General features: G+C 47.5%; 1 protein-coding gene across 1 annotated transcript in view; it reads right to left on the minus strand.

Annotated features, from left to right (window-relative positions):
- Window positions 1-1,319: 1,319 nt before the first annotated feature.
- The window catches only part of LOC147606821 (uncharacterized), a 200,344-nt gene continuing 178,041 nt past the window's right edge, over window positions 1,320-23,622 (minus strand). The window contains exons 24-30 of the mRNA XM_086791117.1: window positions 5,248-5,322; window positions 5,022-5,120; window positions 4,805-4,914; window positions 4,607-4,658; window positions 2,232-2,372; window positions 2,099-2,141; window positions 1,320-1,721 (exon numbers count right to left, since the gene is read on the minus strand). Coding sequence (XP_086647243.1) covers window positions 2,115-2,141; window positions 2,232-2,372; window positions 4,607-4,658; window positions 4,805-4,914; window positions 5,022-5,120; window positions 5,248-5,322 — 504 coding nt within the window. The 3' untranslated portion in view covers window positions 1,320-1,721; window positions 2,099-2,114. The remainder of the gene's footprint in view (window positions 1,722-2,098; window positions 2,142-2,231; window positions 2,373-4,606; window positions 4,659-4,804; window positions 4,915-5,021; window positions 5,121-5,247; window positions 5,323-23,622) is intronic.

A 23,622-nucleotide genomic window follows, 5' to 3' on the forward strand; every position in this document is an offset into this window, starting at 1 on the left:
TGGTCACAGATGATGGATTTGTGATGACTTTCCCATAATCCTGTTTGAGACACAACTCGGGTTTGCATCACAAGCGAGTGTTGGTTTGAACCCATCCCACCCTTGGATGATGAGGACTTCATGATTGGCAACTTGTTGGTCATACCAACTCTCTTCGATTGAATGCGCTTTTGGCAAGTAATGTGTACAAAGTATTGCTTCCTTCACCCTAGATTAAACCTCATGGTAATGCTTTATGGGACTTGCATAAGACTACTAAATGGTGGAAACAAAGACTTCAAATAATTTGGGGTTGTAAGCTACCTCTCAAACAATGTTTATTCTAATGGAGATGCCTTGTGGAAATACTTCAAGTTTCTCCTCTTCTGGCAAAACGAGAGATCTCTAGTGATAGATGTTGTAGATGTGGATGACATGCAAAATTTGTTTCTCATCTTCTTTGAGATTGCAGGAAGTCCAAAAATTTCTTGCAAGCACTGACTCACAATCTTCTTTGAGATTGCACAAAGTCTAGAAATTTCTTGCAAGCACTAACTCACAACCTTCGAGAATGTTTTCCATCGTTTAAAGGAGGAAAACCCTTCTAGATTTTTGGCGTTCTGCAATCTTGCATGGCTCCATTTGACACTTTCATCATTTGGATGAGATATTGGGCACTCTGGACGATTTGGAAGGCTAGGAACCATACTATGTTTCAACAACCTTGTCTGTATGCTTATGCTCTCTTTCGTGCCAATCTTCGCCAATCCTTACATGACTGTTGATAGTTGGAGGCTATTGGCATCCCACAATTTGAAGTCTTTTTCTACTGTTTTTAGCTTTCTTCCTTGGATGACTTCTCTCTGAAGTACATCATCCCCATGTACATTGCTTTTTGGTAATAGACGACTGGTTTTCATTTAAAAAAAAAAGTGTAGAGAGAGATGGCTTGTGCACACTACACATCATGCGTACTATGGGAGAAGAAAGGCACTCTTTCATACCCCGTATAGCACGCCTTTCTAAGAAAGTTTAGAAAACTCTCACACTTTTTCTAAGTTTTGGGCAAAATGAAAGTTACCCATTCTAGATAAGATTTCACATTTTCCCCATTAAAACCCCATATATTTGTATATTTGTATATTAAAAACTTTTGCATTTCCTTACTTTTTTCACTGCCCTCACAAATAGCTTGTGCACAATGCACATCAATACGAGGGACACTTTCCAAAGTATGTTTCCCATCCCACAAAAGTGCCCATAAGTTCTGTATATTTTAGAGCTTTTACAGTTTTAGTATTACAAACTCTTTTAAAACAACAATTTTTAAACCTTCAAACTCAGCCCTTTTTTGAAATTTTAAGGTCTACCTACACTATTTATAGGTTTTTTTTTTCTTAAGACTCTTATCATCTTGTCCTTTAAAGGGTTAATGTGACAATTTCTTGTGCTTATTATCTAAGTTATTCAGAATTTAAAACACTCGGATCTAACCATGTCAAAGGATATTGAAATGCCATTGTACAATAAGAATGATGACAAGTGCAGCTGTTGCAGGAATTGGCTAGGTTACAGAAGTAACTCTTGCTTGTGCAAGACCAAGTCACAACCCATTCTTTCAACGTTTAGGTGACCTGTATAGCAATGCTTCATCGCGAGGAGATCAGTGGATCTCTTTTAGAATGATTTGAATAGCAGATCAGTTCACCTCTGGAATGCAAACTTAAGTAATCTGCAATGACCTACATCAGCAATTTTGATCTTATCACAAACTTGACATTGAATTGAAACATAAAAAGACCATTTGAACATAGGGACATTTCTTTTCCATCTTTGAATTTTAAGAAATAAAAACACACAGGGAAAATAAATGCAGTGGGGGGATTTTTCGTCGTGGCTGGCTTTGTAAGATAGTAGCATGATACCTTGAGAAGCTATGCATTGTGTGTGTGTGTGCGCACCCATGTGCCCGTATGCACACACGCATGCACACACTTGTGTATCAATGGTTTCATGAAAACTAAGGCAGGAAAGCCCCAGTAGAATAGTTTTATTCCTACCCCACCTTGGCATGGAAAATAGTCATAGGTATTATAACAATCCTCACAAACATACTTACCAACTTCATTGCATCTTCAGCTCTTCATTGCCTCATCACCATCCTATCATCACATTTTTGTCAGTATATCATCTACTAAAACAGAAGCTAATCACAGTAGCCGCATAAATTTGCCAAGTGTAAAAAAGTTCACCTCAGGAACCTCTGTCTCTGATTGCTCGAGTATCCTGTCAAGCTTGGTGTTACCACCAGGCAGCCAACCGGTGTCTCCTTTACCTCCAACATTTACAAGCTGTCTGCATCTTTGTTGAAGTTGTAGTCTATCATCATCGACCTGAAAACCCCAGATTAAAATTGCAAGTGCACTGTTATCAAATGTCATGCATTGCTATAAATCATGCAGCAACCTATTACTTTCTGACATCTTGAGGCTCATCACCAGTCAACAATCACATCAATGTCTCAATGATGCTTACTTAAGAACGTAGAACTCCCTAGACTTATTTGGCCTCTCTTTGACCGTACCCTCTCTCATCACATACCTCTTTTATAATTTTGTTAGAAAAGCACGAGTCTTTGATGCTCGAGATGACACACACAATTCCATGTGGGAGAACAAATGCCTTCTAGAAATCTAAATCCTATTATTCTACTCATACGTGACTGATCACTTACTAATTTTTAAATTGTTTTGATATCAATGCTCCACTCTCATATTGTATTGTCTATGCACGGCTAGCTCATGTTTGTATGGCCCTCATTATGAGGAGTAGCCATGGTTGAGCAGCCTAGGTGCCCAACATCCTCGTATTCACACGGGAAGGTGGCCTACCATGCCACATGGATTAGATTTAACACGCTGCCAAATAGGCTACATGCTATATTGGACAATGGTCCACACATGGAGTAGGTAGACTTTACTCTTGGACACAATATCTTGACATTGCGGGGCCCAAGATGAGCTGGGATAGCCGTTGCAGGTGGAGAAACAGCATAGCATTATCTAGTTCATCTTTATGGGCCGTGTCTACATGGGCCTCATCTACACCATGGACAGTGGCACCAACTATGACTATGTCCATGGATCTACATGATCATGTCATTGCCGACTTACGTATACAAGCCTATATAGATACACTGCCATCCCCTTCTCCACACTGCTCATCAATCATCAGTGTGAGTGTACTCCCTAGCTTCTATTAGCATACAACCTCCGTCTTAGCAATTCAAGATTGACCATCGAAGCTCCCTTCACAAGAGCGCATGAGTGTGATTATATCACTTTAGTAATACAATATTCTCCTCTGTTATTGTGCAATTTGAGTTTTGAAGTTTTGTGGATCAAAAGATCCTACTTCTTTTGACTATTCTCTTGTATACATCATGCACGTTATATCCACTTACTAAAATTTGGTTCAAGTTATCTCAACTTTTTGAGTCCAAATAGGTGCAGACAACAATAACTTTTTGGGATTACAAAGAGGTAATTTAGGTGACACATAACTTTCATAACCATCCTTTGGAGATCATTTTAAGTTAAATCCAGCTGTTACGGTAATGCACTAATATAAGCGTAAATTCTGAACTTTATGCAACTTCAACACTGACACCAATTCAGGAGAAGATCAGTGTGCATGGCATAGGACAAGAATGCAGAGACACAGATGCCAAGAAGCTAAAAAGCATAATCTAAGTGCATTTCAGACGGGGTTTTTCACTCTTCATGGTTTGGCCAAGTATTGATCATTGAAGGTGTAAGTCATTAACATGGCAATGATAGATACTTTTATTGCACAAAACCACAATCGCTAGTGTGCAAACACAGGTCCAACACTAGTCATGGGAAAAAAAAAAATACATTTCTTGATTGGAATATAGGCTTATGCTATTCACCGTCATAGAGTAGCCGGTGGCTTCAAAACTTCAGGAAAAATTGGATTTTCAGAGCACACAATTAAGTGGAGGTGGCCTGGGCTGAACATGCCAATGGCCACTGAGAGACTAAAGATAGGCAGCTAAAAGCAAGATGGGAACTGAGATGAGAAGCACAGGCTGCATGTTTTCAGTTACTCTTTCTGTGAGCATACTTCACTGATGTTTGAAATATCGGGTTTGTGTGTGTGTTGGTGTGGTAGGGTTCACCCATGGTGTGCATTTGGTATTTGTAATTTACAGGGAGGCAAGGGTTCTCCCCCATTCTTTGAATATGGATACAAAGGTGAGTTGGACACAATTTGGGCAACTTGTGTGGCATGTGAGGTGGCATCTTTGTGTGGCGCACATGAGCTCATTGGAGCTATAAACCAATGTACTTGGCTCTTGGGTGAAGAGAGGTAATATGACTTTTTGCCTAGATTGTTTTTGCCAAATCATGTTACAATGAGAATTTGCGAGGCTATCACGGCTCTGTTTTCTGATTCATTCTATAGAGAGCTCACTTCCATCGATTATATAGCAGCTTTTATAGTAAATTGTACATTTTTTTTCACTGTTACACCCATGATCTTTTAAAGCATCCAGTCACAAACACAAACTAGGGCCTGTTATGCGGCACAGGAAATTAGTTACCTTTGAGAGAATAGAGAGCACGTGATCGTACTCTGTCCGTTGTTCAGCACATCTACACAAAGAAAATTGTTGTTCAATCTCTAGATCTACTGTTTACAAGCACCTGTCAAAGTATTTTTCAAGATTGGAAAAGGCTAGCTCAGCAGACAGTAATCTGATAAGTCTGGAAAAAGTTATTCTCAGCATAAGTATATTTACTGTGCTTCAGCTCTTTGAAGCTTTGAGAAACAGTCCTTGTAAAGGGCTTCTGTTTTTGATAAGTCTGCAGCTAGTGACATTGTCTTCAACTCTAACTCCTGAAGTTTTGACTGGAGAGGACATGACAAAGCCCAACACATGGTAAGCAAGCAGCATCCATAACATGAGAACACACACAAAATTTTCACCCCATTGATAAACTTTACGAGTGTGCTACCTTGGAATTTGTAGAGTCCATAAAATTATGAAACAGCAAGCTCTCATGAGCATGTGCGTGTGCATGTAGAGAACTTGTCCTTCTGTTTTCTTCATCACTCTGGCAATAATACACGTTTAGTCTTCTATGTGACTTGAAACATGTATTCAAGAAACTATCTGTACATAGAAAAAAGCAAGACAACTCCAAGAGTAAGTGTCAAAGCAATGATAAAAGCTTTCCTTACCTTGTCTTTTAAAAGCCCAGATAAGCGAAGTATCTCCTCTCTCTGACTATCTTTAGACTTTTGCAATAACCGGACCTGTTTCACCACATAAAATAAACCACATCAAGGAATCAAATTATGAAGTTTGAAAAGTGATGGTACTGTCTTGAATTCCTCATCAGGGATCCCATAATTTGTTTTTTTGGCAAGAAAGAGACTTCTATTAAGTATGAGTGAAACAAATTCTCATCCCACAATATAGGGAGATCTCAACCAATCTGGGACATTATACTGCCAAGTGAGTCCTGTGGGGGTCAAAGAGAAGAAAACGCCATGATCCCACTTACTGATACACAGGTTTCAAACCATATCTGGACATATGTGTCAATGATGTAAAGATATTATCATAAGACATGTTTTGGCCCACCAAAAGAATGACCATTGCTTAGAAAACTTTATTAGGAATTTCTTTTCCTCTCAAGAAAGAGACTTCTATTAAGTATGAAAGAATCAATACAAAATCATGGCTAGAAGCTGGAAATCCTCATCACAGAGTGTAAGGTAATTGCAACCAGTCAAGGGCGCGGTGATGCCAAGAGAGTCTAGTGGAAGTCAAAGAGAAGAAGGTCCCATGATCCCACTCCCTCAAGAGGAGAACGTGCTTTGCTTGTGCTGATCTAGAAGGTCCCTATATATGGGCCCAAGTGGCCATAAGGATATGAATAATCTCCCAAATGGTATAAATGCACCAAGTGTCATAAATCTGGGAGCCGTCAATCGAATTGATGCGTCTAGCCGTCCATATCTACAAGGCAGTGATGCTGGAAATACTCCCAGGTGGTATCAAGTCTCCCCAAGGGACGGTGTGAAATATGACCTAGGAATGGACTGATGCACTCAATCCCTTGAAGAGTTTTCCTTTCTTCAGTTAGACTGTGAGGAATGCAGACTATTACAAAGGCTATTACTACTTGGACAGATTAAGAGGATTCCTACCCTCAGGCCACACTGGGAAAGCTATGGGCTATTGATTCAGAAGAGGTTTTGGCATCAACTTTGGCACACTTACAAGAGGAACCAAAAAGCCCATTTTTTGTCGTTATTGCTACACTGTGGTCTCCCACTAAACCAGTAGAGAGCTATCTTTGGTGCGGATCCAACTTGTCCTAGATGCTTGATAGCCTCTCAGACTATAGAGCATTGTCTCTTGGGTTGCAAAGTTGCTCAAATGATATGGAGCTCCATAGCTGAGCTTTTAGGCAAACTGAGGAGAGGTAATATAAACATCACTTGGGGCTCTATTGCTTGGCTCACCGAGTCTCTAGACCACAGGTTTTCTTTGAGGGTGAGACCCTGACTCTGCCATCATGATGCACAGAGGGATGGTCCAAAGCTACACACTTCAAGATATTTCTCGGTCACATGGCGATCGAGGACACCCAGATTTATGGCATGGCACTTAGTGCATTTGTATGATTTGGGGAGAGATTATTCATACCCTTATGGCCACTTGGGCCTGTACACAGGGACCACCTAGATTAACGGAAGTGAAGCGCGCTTTCCTCACGAGGAATGGGATCATGGGATCTTCTTCTCTCTGACTCCCACCGGACTCTCTTGGCATCACCATGCCCCTAACTGGTTGCAATTACCTTACACTCTGTGAATATTTTCGTATTCTAGCCATGATTTTGTATTGATTTTCGTATTGTCTCTTTCTTGCAGTCATGGCCCTCGCCCTCAAAGAAAACATGTGGTCCAGATTCAGTGTCCTTTGGGAAACTCTGCAACCCTAGAGACAGTGTTGTACAATCTCAAAGGCTATCGAGCATCCAGGGCAAGCTGGATCTGCACCAAAGACAGTTCTCCACTAGACCACCGTGTAGAATAACTAGAAGAAATGGGATATCTCACTCCTCCTATAAGAGTGCCAAAGCCGATGCCAGAATCAATGAAATGATCCCAAAGCTTTCCCGGTGTGGCCTAAGGGTAGGAATCCTCTGACTCTGTACAGGGGTAGTTTGCCCGTGGTAGGCACATGTGAAAGCACGAGGTGTGTGAGTTATCCCACATGAGGGTTTTCCCTGCTCTTGAAGGCAATCAATACAATCCATTCGTTTGTTCAATTTCTCTTGTGAAATTGGGCATTGAAATCAGCTACAGGTAGTGCTGATTTCTGGCGATCCCCTGGGGAGGGGTTGAGTTTCCACCACTCCTGCTGCCAAGGTCTCAAGGTCTTTTTCTTCTGTTTTTGTGCAGTTCCTTCTTCTTCTTTGTGCTGCTGTGCAGTTCGTGAATGTACGTTTGGTGCTGAAGTGCCCCCTTCGCAACACCTTCCTACTTGCCTCCCACCAACCCTCCTTACCAGTTTGTTCACCCCTTTGTCTCTGCACTTCATACGCGCCCTCTTCATCTCTCCTACTCACCTTCCACGTAAACGCACCAATATGGTCATCATTTTCCGTGAGCTGCTCGCTGTGCGCTCAAATCACTAGCAGCAACAGTCATCACTGCTTGCCCTGCTCGCACCACTGCAGTTGGTGCACTGCGTGTCTATTTACAAAATTGGCCGTTGCAAGGGCCACTGTTTAACCTCTCAGCCGCAACTTCCACTCACTCCCCTTTCACATAGGCTACCCCCGGTGCCCTTTGCAACCCGTCCACACACTCCTTGACAGAGGCTCGGCTGCCAATTGGTCCCTTCGCACCATCTCCCCATCCCTCACCCTATCGCTTGCTAAACATTTCATTTATCAACATCGCCTTCATCCACTTATCAACCACCTTCTTTAACCTGACCATGCTTGCCCTCTCCAAACCTACCACACACGCCCCTGCACCCCCTTGTAGCATGCAGTGGAATTATGCGTAATGAAGGATCCTATCACACAGCCTCACACCGCCTTCTTTATCCTGAGTTTCGCGAGTCTTTAGCAATCTACTTTTATCACTTAAAACTTTAAGAGATGAGAGAGAGATAGATCTGTACACTTTATTGGGTCCCAAATTACCCACTGAAGGGCCCCCTCCTATTGCTAGGAGTATTTGCTTTATTATCTTTGAAGATAATGAATGGGACTGACTTTGGACTGTAGATAAGCCAAACGCAAAACCTTTGAAAGACCAAGAGTCGGGCGGAATTGTACACGGCTGTGGAAGCACCAATGATGACTGATCTCAAGCCTATGCACTCTTCCAATGGAATGTAGGAAGGCTGAAAATCTGAGGCTGAGACAAGGGGCTGATTGGGACTGTTCTAGGCTGAGTGTATGTGTTGAACGAAAGCTGTCACAACAGCAAGCCCCGAATTCCTCCAATGTGGCCATGTATACCCGATTGGCCATCGAAGATGAATGCATTTTGTGTGAGCCAATCCCTAACCAAAACATGTGTGTGTGCAATGGACCAACAAGCTCGGGAAACAAAATCCCAAACATGTTTAGCAACCAGGCAATGCATAAATAAATGGCGGCTATTCTCTGGGCAAGTGGTGCAGAAAACACAAAGGCTGCTGCAAGCTTCCTCCTGCACAATTGATCCCCTGTAGGCAAACCTCCCACCAACACCCGCCAAACAAAGACTTTCCCTTGAAAAGGGATCTTGGAACGCCAAACACCCTTCAATGTATGCTTCCACCACGAGCGTCTTCGAGCTACCCGCCAAACTTTGTTGGCTTTTTCACTAACCCACCTCTTATCCTCAACCAACAAATGGTAGACTTGGTTAGCAGACACTAGCATAAGATCCCCAGAATTTTTAAGCATCCAATCAGCCCATGGTGTAGTAGCCTCGAGGGCCGGAATATTCCCAAACTAATCTAATTTCTCCTTAATCACACTTCATAGTGAACTATAAGACCTGGGAACCTTGAAATGCTGACGAATTCGACGGAAAGAGAAAACCCGGCCCCGTCTCGGTATCAATGCATCAGCCACCCGCACCAACCGCAACCTAGCCATACAGTTCTGCTGCTTGCAGGAATCATCCCTCCTTGGCCAAGTCACAACCCGTGTGGTAACAAAAGGCTCTCTCTACAAGGAGTTTGCATGAAGCCTATTCTGTGGTAGATTCCAACGACTATGCAATAAGACCTCTTGCCAAGAGATCAACAAATGCGAAAGAAACTCAGAAGCAGGCACCCTGACTGTCTGTGCCCCATTCGAAATCTCCCACCATAATACAACAATTCTTGTCTCACCCTCATGAATACCCACTTCTGCAATAAGTTTGTGGGCCATAAATACCCAAGGCTGCGTCTGAAGACACAAGTCTTGAAACAAGGACCAACGGCGAGCCAAAAGATGAATGTGCACATCCAACAAAGCTCCTTCCCCTAATCTCTTAGGTGTGGCAATATCCATCCAAGAGACCCAAGTCTATCCAGCCCTATCACCCTGCATTTTCCACAGCATAAATTGCACAGGCTGCATTAACTCACCCAACGACTTCTTACTCCATCGTATCAAAGGAAAAAAGAGACCATTGGTATCATAATAGATTGGGCCACTTTAAGGCGGACATGTAGAGGCCACCCTTAGGACTTCAAGTACAAAAACTTGTCATGAATATAGGTGACCATCCAATTCAGCAATTCCCAGGTCGACACATCAACACCCACACGGTAGTCCAAATGCCGCATAATACAACCTCTAGGGACCAGTCTTCCTTGCCATCCCAAGGCAGCCAAATCTGATTCTATGCAACTAAGCAAGGTGGACTTCTCAATGTTAATGCACAAACCGGAAGCGTGAGCAAACAAGTCCCAAGTCTCCATAGCGCAAGCAACATTCCTTTTGTCAACCCTCCAGAACATGAAAGATTCATCCGCAAGGGCCTAACCCACCAACTGTTGACCACTCCGCAAATGCAGACCCACAATTTGGCCATCTTTAGCCATCTTATCTAGCAAGGAAAGTATGGGGTGTGTGACAATAGCAAAAAACAGTGGACTAAGATGGCATCCTTGCCGCAAAGACCGATTCAAGCCAACACCCTGAGTCACCCCACCATTTAGCAAAACACGGGCTTCCTCCCCGCTACTAATCGTGTAAATCAGACTGGACATCCGAGGCCCAAAACCCAAAGTTGTCATAAGTTGCGATAGGAAAGACCAACTAACATGATCAAAAGATTTTTCCAAGTCGAGCTGCATGCTCTGTCTCTCTCTCTCTCGCTCAACACATACAGAGATGCCCCAGTGGAGATTGTGCAGAAGTATGTGTATCTAGGAGTCACTTTTACAGGCCCTTTGTTTTGCATGACCATAGCTGCCACTAACTGACTTGCGAGGGGGCACGCCTCCCTAGCCCGTATGGAGAGACAGTGTTTCCAGGCACATTTCCAAGAACCCGCACTAAGTGCTGGCTCTTTGATATTCTAGTATGACCAACGGCTATGTATGGTGCAACCCTTTGGGGGCCATGCCTAGGGAAGCATTAGTAGAGGAGCATAGAGAGGCTGTAGGTGATGATGTTGTCATGCATGATTAGGAGTAAGCCATCTGTACCACATGACATTCTACATGTAGAGTTTGGGGTGGCCCCATTGGTTACAGATGCCCTTTTTCAGATAGTCACTTATATTCAGCATGTATACACGCTTGACAGAGATCGCCTCCCACGACTAGCACTAGAGTCCTCTATGCAATTATACGGCGAGAGGGGGAGGGAGTGATTGAGACGAGCTGGACTTCCCTCCTCCTCAACAATACGGCCACCACCATTACCGACACATGCATGGTACTCTGAGGTAATCAAGTGGTTTCATGCACATGGCATACAGATGGACCATTTTTCCCTGTTTCAGTATAGCTTGGATTCCCCATACCTTGATCTCTCACGTCAGGAGATCAACAGGATCATCCGGTTAGATTTACTCGGGCTACACATACACTAGACATGGGTGTCTCCGTCAGAGATTGGTAAGGAGTGTGAGTTCTACAGAGGCAGAGACGGGCAGATATCTCTACATTGCTATATGCTATTTTGCTCCTAGTACATCAGTGTATGCATCACCTAGCGGGCAGTCTCCCTTTTCTATTTTGGATGATGACATTTGGGAGTTCTCCAAGGATGGTGACATCATTCTCCTGGGGGACTTCAATGCCAGGACCGCCCATAGCCAGACAGTATTTTATGATACCTCAGAGGAGATGTTGAGGGAGCTTGATGTTAGGGATATGGGCCTATCTAGACTCTCACAGGATGAGGAACATACAGTGTATGGGCGGTATTTGATAGACATGGGGACTGCACATGGATTGGCCATCCTGAATGGCCTACAGAGATTCCCGACATTGGGCGGTTTCACTTGCTTTCCACATAGGCATGGTGCTAGTACAGTGGACTATGTTATTGCTCAGCCCAGTCTCATTCCCTCTTTTCAGGATTTTATGGTAGGCACTAGGCCGGTTGGAATAGCAGTGGATCATGCTATCTTGTCCTTCACTCTAACATTTCAGTTCAGCACCGCTCCATTGGGACAGGTCTCCACACACACTCGTTATACCTTTACGAGGGAGACTGACACCGTGTACACGGATGAGATATACAGACGCTTACAGACGGCCATTAGATGAGCTCACTCAGATATTGATAGATACGCTTCATGCTGCAGCATCAGAGGCATATCCCCATAGTCAGCCTACACGGAGACGATCTGGGAACATGCCCCAGAACAGTTGGTATGATGAGGAGTGCAGAGAGATGAGGATCAGATTACAGAGAGAGGTGCTCATGGGTGTTACCACTCACAGACAGTCACGGATTACCTTCCGGCACCTAGTGCGACGGAAGAAGAGGGCTTATCTTGCTCAGTTAGAGAGGGATTTGTATCAATTATTTATGAGTCAGGACTCAGGCGAGGCATGGAGACTATTCCATCAGCATTCACCATCACCAGCCATTACCTCCACAGAGATTTGGGGTGAGTATGCAGCATCCCTGTACACAGCAGCAGGAAAGCTGCCCCTGCCAGACCCATCGGAGCCATGCCCAGAGACATGTGCTTTCTTTACTGCTGAGATGGTAAGGAAAGCTATTGACAGGATGAGGACTGGGAGAGCATATGATCATGATGGTTTGGAAGCAGAGCACTTTATTCATGCCAGAGATATGCTTGCAGAGCTTATTGCTATGATGTTTAACCGAGCCATGTGTGAGGGTTTTCCTGAGACTTGGAATATGTCCACGATTGTGCCTATCTTAAAGTCAGGGGATCCCATGCTTCCTGGGAATTATCGTACCATCATGATTGGTCACACATTGGCTAGATTATATGCATCTATTTTTGAGCAGGAGTTGAGTAGATGGGCAGAGAGAGAGGGCATACGTGCGTCAGGGCAGGTAGGGTTCAGGAGAGGTTTCTCCACTCTTGACCATATCTTGACACTCAGAGCTATTATTGAGGAGGGCAGATTATATGGCAGGAGGATTTACTGTTGCTTTGTGGATTTCCGCAAAGCTTTTGACACAGTACCGAGAGCCAGACTGATGCGCAGACTACAGGAGATGGGAGTGCCCACAGAGCTGATTTGGGGAATCATGGCTTTATACACGACAGTTGTGGGGCAGGTACGTACTACTCAGGGTATATCTGAGATGGTTCACTCCACTATTGGGGTGAAACAGGGCTGCCCCCTTTCTCCCACCTTATTTGGGATGTACGTGGATGAGGTTTCAGACTATGTAGAGCGGGAGGGTGACAGAGGAGCACAGCTAGCAGGGACATGGATTCCGCTGTTATTGTATGCTGATGATATTGTGCTGATCTCAGATTCTCTAGAGGGGATGTAGCGTCATTTGGATGCATTGCACACGTTTGCACAGGACAGTGGATTGTCTGTTAACCTTGGTAAAACCAAGGTGATGGTGTTTAACACCACAGCACAGCGGGTTAGGAGGTCAGTACCCACCTTTACATATGGTCAGGAGACAGTGGAGTATACAGATGCATATACTTACCTTGGTGTGGTTTTCAGTGGCCCACTATTTTCCTTGAGGAGAGCAGCGGAGACCAGATTGACCAGAGCTTATGCAGCGTTGGGGAGACTAGAGAGGATGTATTCGCAGGTTCAGTTTCAGGAACCTCGAACAAAGCTCTGGCTCTTTGACACTTTGGTCACTTCCGCCATGCTGTATGGAGTGGAGATATGGGGACCCTTAGTGGATTAGCACAGCCGAGCAGGTAGCACTGATGGATGGAGACATATGGAGAGGCCCTTGGTTTCTATGATTTCCCGGATGATTAGGGCCAAGGCCTCCGTACCACATGATTTTATCCGTGCAGAGATGGCTGCCCCCCCATTGGTAGTAGAGGCACTCACTCGATCAGTCTCCTTTACACATAGCACTTGGGCTCTCCCTAGAGACAGATATGCTCGCTTAGCCTTCGAGTCTTCACGACAGTTGGCATCACAGGGAGACGGATCATGTTGGTATGCACAGATGACAGCTTGGTTCCAGTTGCATGGCTTTAGTATGGACAGGCTACCTCCATTTCAGTACTCCCTGGATGCACCCTCCCCCTCTCTCACACGGGCAGAGATTACCAGACTTATTAGGCACGACTTGATTCAGCTGGACACTAGGAGGACATGGATACAGCCGACACAGGAGCTTGGTACGAAGATGGCTTTCTATAGAGATCATCTTCTCCAGCTCACGCAGGATGGGTTTGTGATTAGACCCAGCTACATGGATACTCATCTTTCTCATGGGGTACGGTGTGCTATTGGTCAGATGCGCACATCCTCACACCAGCTAGAGATTGAGACTGGTAGATTCAGAGGAGTACCAGCTGAGGCCAGGATTTGTCAGCTGTGCCAGATGGAGCCAGAGACAGAGTTACATTACATATGTCACTGTCCAGTATATTATGAGATACGAGGCAGTTTTCACTGCCTGTTTAGAGAGGGCTTTGGACCACTTTCTAGAGTCATGAGATACCAGGATCAGAGATGCCTCGGATTGTACTTGGTGGAGCTGCGTAGACATAGAGAAGGTCTCCTGAGAGGGAGGGGATCAGAGAGGGAGAGACACCTACAGAGGCAGATTACAGACTTCTTTCGACCAGAGATTGAGCAGTCAGGTCAGCAGGCATTGCAGCTAGCCCCAGAGTACAGCCGCACCAGAGGTACACTGATTGATCGGGCTATAGAGCTGGGGCGGTCCAGGCGCCCCAAGATGAGAGGCCCATCTCGACACCGGTGGAGACTACAACAGAGGATCAGGACCATACTGGCACGGCATGGGAGACGTCCAGTTAGAGTACTCACCATGGAGGACATTGAGGATATCCGCCATCGATCGATGAGAGACATCTTTGGATAGTGATGTGTATGATGCTTACCTTTGTTGCTGGAGTTTTCCTCCCAGATGTTATCCATTAGGAGCTCCTAGTACCGTACTTTTCCTCATAGTTGTTTCAGTTTCAGTTAGTTGTTTAGTTGTTTTTAGCTTTTCTTACACAGACATTGTATCAGATCCACCAATTGTTGTAACCTTTTTGGTCTCATAGGTCATTTTGGCCTTCTGAAGACGTTAATATATCATTTCATTTCATTTCTCTCTCTCGGATCTACCTGATATACATTTTCCAGTATTTTTCGGTATTTTCTACTCAGTATCATCTCGGAGTCTTGCAGTTTTGTTCTTATAACTGTAGGACAATCAGTTTATTGTACTTTTTAGTCTTGTTCTCTTTGATGAGACACCAACTTCAGATGTACTCTCAGTTTTGGTCTCATAGGCCACTATGGCCTCTTAGAGACGTTAATATATCATTTCATTTCATTTCATTTCTCTCTCTCTGCAGTCGAAGAGGAGATCCAGGTGGCAATACTTTTCTCTCTCTCTTTTTGAAGGCCGTACTGGAGCTGCAATTGGGCATCCGCCTTTCTCCCGCCTTGTTGCTCTAGTCGTACAGCACACAGCCTTGCCCCACTTACTTGCACAGGCTGTACACAGGGTACGACAGCTTCTTCTCCTCTTCTTGTACAGGCCGTATTGAAAAGCTTCTGCCGTACAGCATTCCAGCCCATTCATACGCTGGTCATACAGAGAGTACAACAGACGTACAGCATACTCTTTCTAGGGAGCAGGCCGTACAGGTGCTAAGAACAGCCTGTATGCAGCAGCCGTACAGCGGTACAACATTGGATCACACGTGTGGTGCCTAGGGGATAGTTTGGGGCTTGTTTTAGGGGCTGCTCTTTGGTGACTGTTTGTCAGCTTTTTGGAGCTGAATTGCTTCTCTAAAGAATTTGTGGAAAGATCTCGTGTTGTTCACACCCGCACCTTGGTGGTTGTAAAAGCTTCTATCTGAATAAAGAAGTTCCTACGGGGGGCTGGCCGTTCCGGCTCAATGCGGTGTTATTGTATTGTATATTGTTCTTCCACTGTGTTTTCATGCTCTATATGTGGTATTTGAAGCGTTCGGTCTATTCTATTATTATTGTTTCAAGTCCCCTATTCGTGACACCAAACGCCCACTTTTATGAGTTGTAACATTGGTTGTACTGAGAGGAGAGATTTGGGTGTGAGTTCATGAGTTGTAACATTCATTGTAATGAGAGGAGAGAGATTTGAGTGTGAGTTTATCCCATATGCAAATGGGTGTAAAAGTGTCCTACAGTTGTATAAAACCCCCCTTTTTGCAATGGAAAAGGATCTCTTGGCTCGGCGCAAATCTGAGTATTTGGGTACGTGCGTGTCTCTTCATGTCTCTTCAATTATTCTTTCCATTTTCATTCATTTGTTTCATTAGGCATAGAGAGCTACTACAAATGTCGTTCTTTTTTGAGAAATCCCATTAGGCATAAAGAACTACTACAGATTAAGTTCTTTTAGAGAAATCCTTCTACATCTGTAGTAGGATTTAATAACTAAATGACAACATAAGTGGAGAAGCACAATGAATTGGAGGCTACTCACAACAATGGTGAAAGAACTCTTGATATTGCATACGAATGATTTTCCAACTCCACTACAAGCCCTTTTTATACAACTTTAAGGCACCTTCACATCCATATGTATATGGGATAACTCACACACGCACAACCATGATTACAACTCATATATCCGGGCAAACCACCTTGCTTACAGATGTCTTGCAAAAGATGGTACCCTCATAGGGCCACATAGATCACTATGTACAAGCTGCAATTGCCAAGTATCGCACACAATGCCATCCTTTGGAAAGGACTGATGATGCATCTTGCCCAATATATATCCCTTGCATACATGCTTGTGTGCGAGCTACATAGGTGGCAACTCATGAACCATAGACTCACGCTGTAAACGCATGAGAGAAGGGAAATTAAGGAGACCAAACCGAGCATGCCATAGCTCTATGTCACACATAACCTATGATGTGGAAGCAATCATAGCATCATCATGAGAATCACTACTCTTGTCATACATGTCAAGCCTGTAAAGGCCATTGCTCAATGTACCAGAGACCATAACATCAGAATCTGTTCTGGCATAAATGGAGCAGCAATGATTAGAAAACTGGATTTTGAGACCAGCTTTTGAAGTGCTGAGACGTAAATAAGATTCTTGCGAATTCCAGGTACATACAAAGTATCTGCAAGAGTAAACCTATCCCCACTACATGACGTCAACTCAAATTGCCAATGCCTTTAATGGCATATGATGCATTATTAGCACACAAAAGTGTACGAACTAATGGTGCATCTTTCAAGGTAGCAAACAGCTTCTTGCACAAACTCATGTGCTTTGTAGCACCTGAATCAAAATACCAATCAACATCCGACAATGACAAACTAGACATAGGCAAATCACTGCATGTGATTGTTAAGGCATAGCCATCATGTGCAAAATTTGCTTCCTTGGCACTAGCATCTGTAATTGCAACAAGACCTTGCTGATTCTTTCTCTTTACACTTCTTGCATTCCTCAATTACATGACCAGGTTTCTGACAATAGTTGCATCTCTTCTTCTTCTCAATCTTCTCCTCTTTAGACCTAGGAGTATTTGAATGGGCTTGTGCTTTGCCCTTAGGTTTAGCACTAGAACCAACCCTAGATTTTCCTTTGCCATGATAGGAGGCACAAAAGCCTGATCTGCACTAATCATGTTGTTCCGGTTGGAACGAGATTGCTCTTCTTGTAACAAGAGAGCTACCAAATCATTAAATGTGTACAAATATGTATTTATCTTCGTCAAGAGGCGAAGAGTGGTAGCAAATCCTTGATAGGATTCAGGCAACTATTGAGAACCGTGGAGACGAGTGAACCGTCAGGTATCACCTCATCAGTATTGATTAATTGCTCTCGTAAATCCTTAACTTGGGTGAGAAATCCATCCATAGAATCACCCTCAGTCATATGCTCCAAGTCAAGCTTTTTTTGGAGAGAACCTACATGAGCTTCATTGCGGATCTGATATAAAGAGGCCAGTATATCCCATGCACTTTTAGAAGAAGTACATAAACGGATATGAGGTATGACTTACCGGTTACAAAGCAATCAAGGCATGAGCCTGCGCATCTTTGGCATCCCATCTGAGTTTTTTCTGTGTAGAAGGAACAGGTGCAGACATGAAGAAATCCCAAGTCGGACACACCGTCTGGCTAAGTACAACCACTAAGGGCTAAATACAAACGGCTCGCTGAAGCTCCCGCCTCCCCCTGCTCTGCGCGCCATCGCTCCCCCCCCCTCCTCGCGGCCTTTCTTCTTTCCGCCCCCCGCTTGCTCCCCTCTGCTCGCCGCTGCGCCCTCCCCCTCCTTCCTCGCTGCTCGCCGCCCCCCCCTCCTTCCTCGCTGCTGCGCCTCCCCCCCCTCTTCGCCATTTCGCCCCCCCTCCCCTCTTCGCCATTTCGCCCTCCCTCCCCGCTGCCGCCTGTTCGCTCTCCCTCCCCGCTGCCGCCAGTTCGCCCCTCCCGCCTCTTCGCCTCTTCACGCCCGCCTCCCATCAGCAGCGCCCCGCCCCCCTCCTTCTCGCGTTGTCGCCGCCCCCCCCCTCTGGGCCTCTCCTCCGTGCTTTTCACCCCTTGGGGGTTTTTGTTTTTTTTTTCCTCATCGTCATCCGTCCTTCCGCCCCTTGGTGTGCAGCCCGCTTCTCGCAGGTTTTCCGCTTTCGCCTCGCCTTCGCTTGAGCTTCAGACTCTGATGGAGACTCCTCCCGCCTCGCCTCAGAGGGACTCTTCCGCAGCCCCCTCGCCCGCCCCCGATGTCATCCCCATCAGGCTCTCTCTTTCGCCGGAAGAGGAAGCGAGCCTCACCGCACAGGTGGAACGCCTTCAGGCTCACTCCACCATCTGCCGTATAGTCGGCACTCGCCCCAGCAGAGGGGAGATCAGGGATCTACTTCAGGCTCGCCTTCTTGCAGATGTGGGCAAGATCCTGGATGTACAGCTCTTGGGCCGGGGACATTATCAGATCGAGTTCGAGGCCGCCCAGAGCGTTGCCAAGGTCCTTGCCATGAGTCCTCTGGATATCAGGGGTGCTCGGGCTTTCTTCAGGCCTTGGCAGCATGGATTTGACCCAGCTGCGGCGGAGCAGGGAGAGCGCCTCTTCCATATTACAGTTTGTTTCCCTGGTCTCCGCCGGGAGTATCTTCCGCTCCTCTCCAGGCTCGGAGCATTGGTGGGCTCGGTTCTTGAGACGGGCCCCTTAGCAGCTTCAGTGGTGGCCAGAGCAGCTGGGCTACCTTCGGTCAGAGTGTTGGTATCTGACATCTCCTCCCTTCCTAAGGTCATTCAGCTACCTAGGATAGGGGGGGGGTGGATAGATCAGAGAGTGGAGTTCTCGGGGCTCCCGAACCAGTGCTTCATTTGCAGGCAGGTCGGTCATTTGGCCAAGGCCTGCCCTCGCAGGAGACCTCGACCCTCACCACAGCAGCAGGCCACGGATGGCCCGCCCACAGATTCGGCTCGGCAGGCTGCCTCAGGGACACCTGCTCAGGCCACAGAGACCTCGGAGTGGCAGCCTGGACAGGGGCGCCGTCGAGGGAGACAGCCACAGCAGCGCGCCCAGATACCGCTGCAGCAGCAGCCACAGTCTCAGCCTCACTGGGTTCCCGTGAGGAACAGATTTGCTCCCCTTCAGGAGGAGACCCCTGCAGCGACCGAGGACCAGGAGATGCCAGCTCCCCCTCCTTCACCTCCCCCACACCCACCCCCTCCCACCGCCTCGCGTCCACCATCGCCTCCTCCCGCCCCCGCTCCGGTCTCGGCAGCGGCTCCCTCTCCTCCTCCCTCGCCTCCCCCTCCTCCCCCTCCGCCCACCTCGCCTTCCCGGGAGGTCCTGGCAGTTCCCTGGCGCTCACCTGCAGTCCGGAGGGCGCTGAGCACTGACCTCGCTCGAGCATCACAGAGGAGACCTATGCCGATTAGGGCCTCACGCATTTCATCTATCCGCAGTCGGCTGAGTCGCCTCGGCATTCGACAGCGCTCGGAGGCGTTTGATTATACCTTTACACGGCTTTTTGGAGCAGAGGGCCCCCATGAGCCAGCACCCATCCGAGTGCATGTAGTGATACCTCCGGCCCGCGGGGAGGAGGCACTAGACTCAGCGGTGGCCTTCTCTTTCCCTCTATGTGGACCTTGTGACCGGGAGTGGACTCTAGAGCTCGCTCTCAGCACGTTGAAGACTCAGGCAATTGAGTTTTCTCATCACATGAGCGATTTGGAGGTTACAGATGTGATAGGCCGACTTTGGGAGTTGGCTCATTTTTTCTTGGATCCCGGGAGTGTGGATACATCCGGGATTCGGCATTTGGTCGTGCGCATAGTTGCAGATTTGGCACGCGACCCAGGATATGTGAGTATCCACGAGGTTACTATGTCAGAGCAGGAGGCAGTCGCCATGGGTCACAGCCACTGGTGCCTGATCCGGGATTCTTGCAGTACACCGGGTGGGCAGACTCGCAGCCGTTCGGATGGGGACTACTCTCCATCCAAGCCGCTTGCGAAGGCTCGCCGCACGGCTGAGACAGCATCCACCTCAGTAGGACATCCATGAGGATCATCTCATGGAATGTACAGGGCCTTGGCGGAGCACACTTTATACGCTATCGAGGCTGCTTGAGGCAGGAGCTACAGAGATGCCTGGTTGGTGGCAGCATTGACATTCTGATGATGCAGGAGCACCACTTGGGTGAGAGCAGGATCCGGAGATAGGGTTCGGTGATGCCTGGTAGATGGGACACTTTCTGGTCTGCAGGGTTTGGTCCTTTGGGTGGACAGGGAGGAGTATGCATGGTTATTGCAGATGCATGGCGGCAGGCCATTGTGGATCGTGGTATCATTGTGCCTGGTAGAGCACAGTATGTCATTCTGAGGATGCATGATGAGCTATTGGGTGTGCTCAACATCTATGCGCCCAATCATGCTAGTGCCAGAGCAGAGTTCTGGACTCAGGTTACAGATGCATTGCCAGAGGCCGCACATTGGTGTGTTGGGGGAGACTTCAACATGCTTGAGGACCCGGCAGATAGGGTGGGAGGCAGTCATGTTACAGTGCACGGCACGGAGCTTGCAGCTTGGGACCGGTTTTGCATGTCACTGAGGATCACGGATGCATGGCAGCATGGGGCTTTCTCCCGGTCTCAGGACAATCTAAGTTTCTCTCGGTCGGATGGCCGGCAGGGAGGGACTAATCTATCTCGGATTGATCGCTTTTATGTGGGCGATTGGTTGGGGGAGCGAGGGGGCTCCGTCGGCATTCTTGCTGGCACCTCATTTTCAGATCATGCGCCAGTTATATTGACTTTGGAGGAGGGGACACGGGAGCCCAGCTTGCAGTTGAGGATCCCAGAGCGGGTACTTGCAGACCCCAGTCTCGCTGAGGACATTGAGAGGATCTGGCATGATAGTCAGTGCTCTGACCAGGATGCAGCGGGCCAGTGTGCCCAGGGACTCATTGATCTTAGCTCTTTTCTGCACGCTGCAGCTTTGACACGACTGGGAGAGATTCGCGAGCGGGAGCAACGGCTGAGACGCAGCCTTGCTTCGCTACAGCGCCTTCAGGAGCAGCAGCCAGCATGTGAGTGGGTGGTGTCCCAGCTGAGCCAGGCCCGCCAGGAGGTTAGAGAGGCAGAGGAGCAGAGACATGAGTTTTACTATCGTCGTCAGGCCTCTCAGTGGACGCAGCTTGGTGATAGAGTGACTGGGGAGTTTTTTGAGATCACTGGACCCCGTCATGCGCGAGCAGGGGTTCGCCAGCTTGGTAGACCGGATGGATCGATAGCTACTGAGCTCGGGGAGATCAGAGCCATTGCCACTGCTTTTTATAGTGACTTGCTTTCAGCGGAGCCAGCCACTGAGGATCGAGATGTATGCAGACAGACTGTGTGGGCCCATGTGCAGAGGAGGGTCACAGACCATATGCGCACAGTTCTAGGTGCGCCTCTGTCAGAGACTGAGCTTGCCGAGGCCTTGAGGGTCCTGCCGCGACATAGTTGCCCAGGGGAGGACGGACTGACGCCGGCCTTTTTTATGCGCTATTGGGACCTTTTGGGGCCAGGCCTCCGCAAGGGCTTTCAGCAAGTTTTGGACACTGGGGTGATGCCGCAGAGCTTTTCAGAGGGCTTGATCTATCTTATCCCCAAGGGAGAGGGAGTATCAGCAGATGATATTCGGCATTGGAGGCCTATTACGATCCTCAATACTGTCTATAAGGTGTTGGCAAAGGCCTTGAGTTTGAGGATCCAGCCCTTCCTGGGGGAGTTGATTCATGCTACTCAGACAGGATTTGTCAAGGAGCGCAGTATCCTTGACAACATCTTTACTTTCTGGGAGGCGACGGCCCGAGCTAGGTTTCTTGGCGAGGACTTGGTCGTGATGCTTCTCGATTTTGAGAAGGCATACGATAGAGTTGATTGGGGATTCTTAGAGGGCACTATGCTACGCCTGGGCTTTGAGCCAGGATGGATCAGAGGGGTGGCAGCTTTGTATTCCACAGCTCGCAGCCAGGTGCTGATTGCAGGAGGTCGGGGGCCGAGTTTTGAGCTGACCAGATCAGTCCGTCAGGGGTGTCCTCTCGCCCCTTTCCTTTTTCTCTTCTTTGCGGAGGCTATGAGTATGTATTTGTCGGCAGAAGAGGTTGGTTTGAGAGGACTTCAGCTCCCAGTCCGGGGGGAGGATTTGCTTGATGCTGAGTTTGCAGACGACACGGGCTTATTTTTGCATGGCCAAGAGGCCAATCTTATTCGGGCAGAGCAGTCGCTCCAGGTTTTTAGTGCAGCTTCGGGAGCATTGATCAATTGGCGCAAGACAGTGGCCTTTTGGATCAGTAGTGCTCCCACTCCGGCATGGAGTCCGGACCCCGGTTTTAGATGGATTCCTCCCGGCACAGCAGTGCGGTATTTGGGATGCCAGATTGGCCTCGATTTGTCACCTGAGCAGCAGATTGCCCCGCTTCTTCTGAGCATTCGGAAGAAGCTATTGTATTGGAGTACAGCTCGACTATCCTTGGCTGGGAGGGTGGTGGTGGCAAATCAGGTGCTGTTAGCGACTATGTGGTACATTACGTCTTGCTGGATTTTCTCGAGCTCTTGCATCAGCCAGGTACAGAGGCTGATCAGGAACTTTCTGTGGTCTGGGCGGGACGGTCAGCCAGCTCGGGCAAAGGTTGCATGGGCAGTTATTACACTTCCGCTGGCTCAGGGCGGTTTGGGCATTATAGATCCAGTCGATCAGAGTAGAGCCTTATTGGGGAAGCTTATTGTTCGGGGGTTGCTTCCAGGCGCTGAGCCTTGGAAAGAGCTCCTCTTGCAGCGACTGCAGGCCCGGGCGCCTCCTGCACGGGGTACTTGGGCACCAGAGATTCGCTGGATCTTCATAGAGATGAGGAGGACAGGCCTCAGTAGAGGATGGGAGGACAGATTTGCTTTGAGTATCCTGAGAGCTTGGGAGCTGCTGAGACCGGGGCTCTCTCAGCGGCCTCCTTCTTGTGTTGAGGAGCGGGCCAGGCAGCCGCTCATCTGGAGCCCAGCGGTTCGTACAGAGCAGGGTCATATGCTGGGTTCTCGGCCTCGTCTAGCCTGGGGACCTTTAGCGGCAGGCCTAGCTCGTAGTTTTGGAGACTGGCAGGCTTTCTGCAGTCTACCAGAGGAGACCCAGGTGGAGAGGCTGAGTCACTTCAGAGGGGGGTTGATTATGAGGGATGATATTCAGGAGGCACTTTCAGAGGAGTGGTTCACACCTCTCGAGCCAGTGGCCCCACGGTGGATGGGAGCCTTTACACAGTTGGAGATCCTGATTGCTGTCAGAGCTAGCACTGAGGATGGCAGATGCCTCTACTATGAGATTCAGGATGAGGGCAGACTCCAGAGGGTGGAGGTGGAGTCGCCTTTGGTTGCAGAGTGCACCTTTCAGAGGATTCGGGTAGTGGCTGCCGCTTCTCGGAAGTGGCATATTGACCCCGACCC

This window comes from Cibotium barometz, chromosome 56 (assembly GCF_041138505.1).
Source record: "Cibotium barometz isolate CiBa-2024 chromosome 56, ASM4113850v1, whole genome shotgun sequence".
NCBI lineage: Eukaryota > Viridiplantae > Streptophyta > Polypodiopsida > Cyatheales > Cibotiaceae > Cibotium > Cibotium barometz.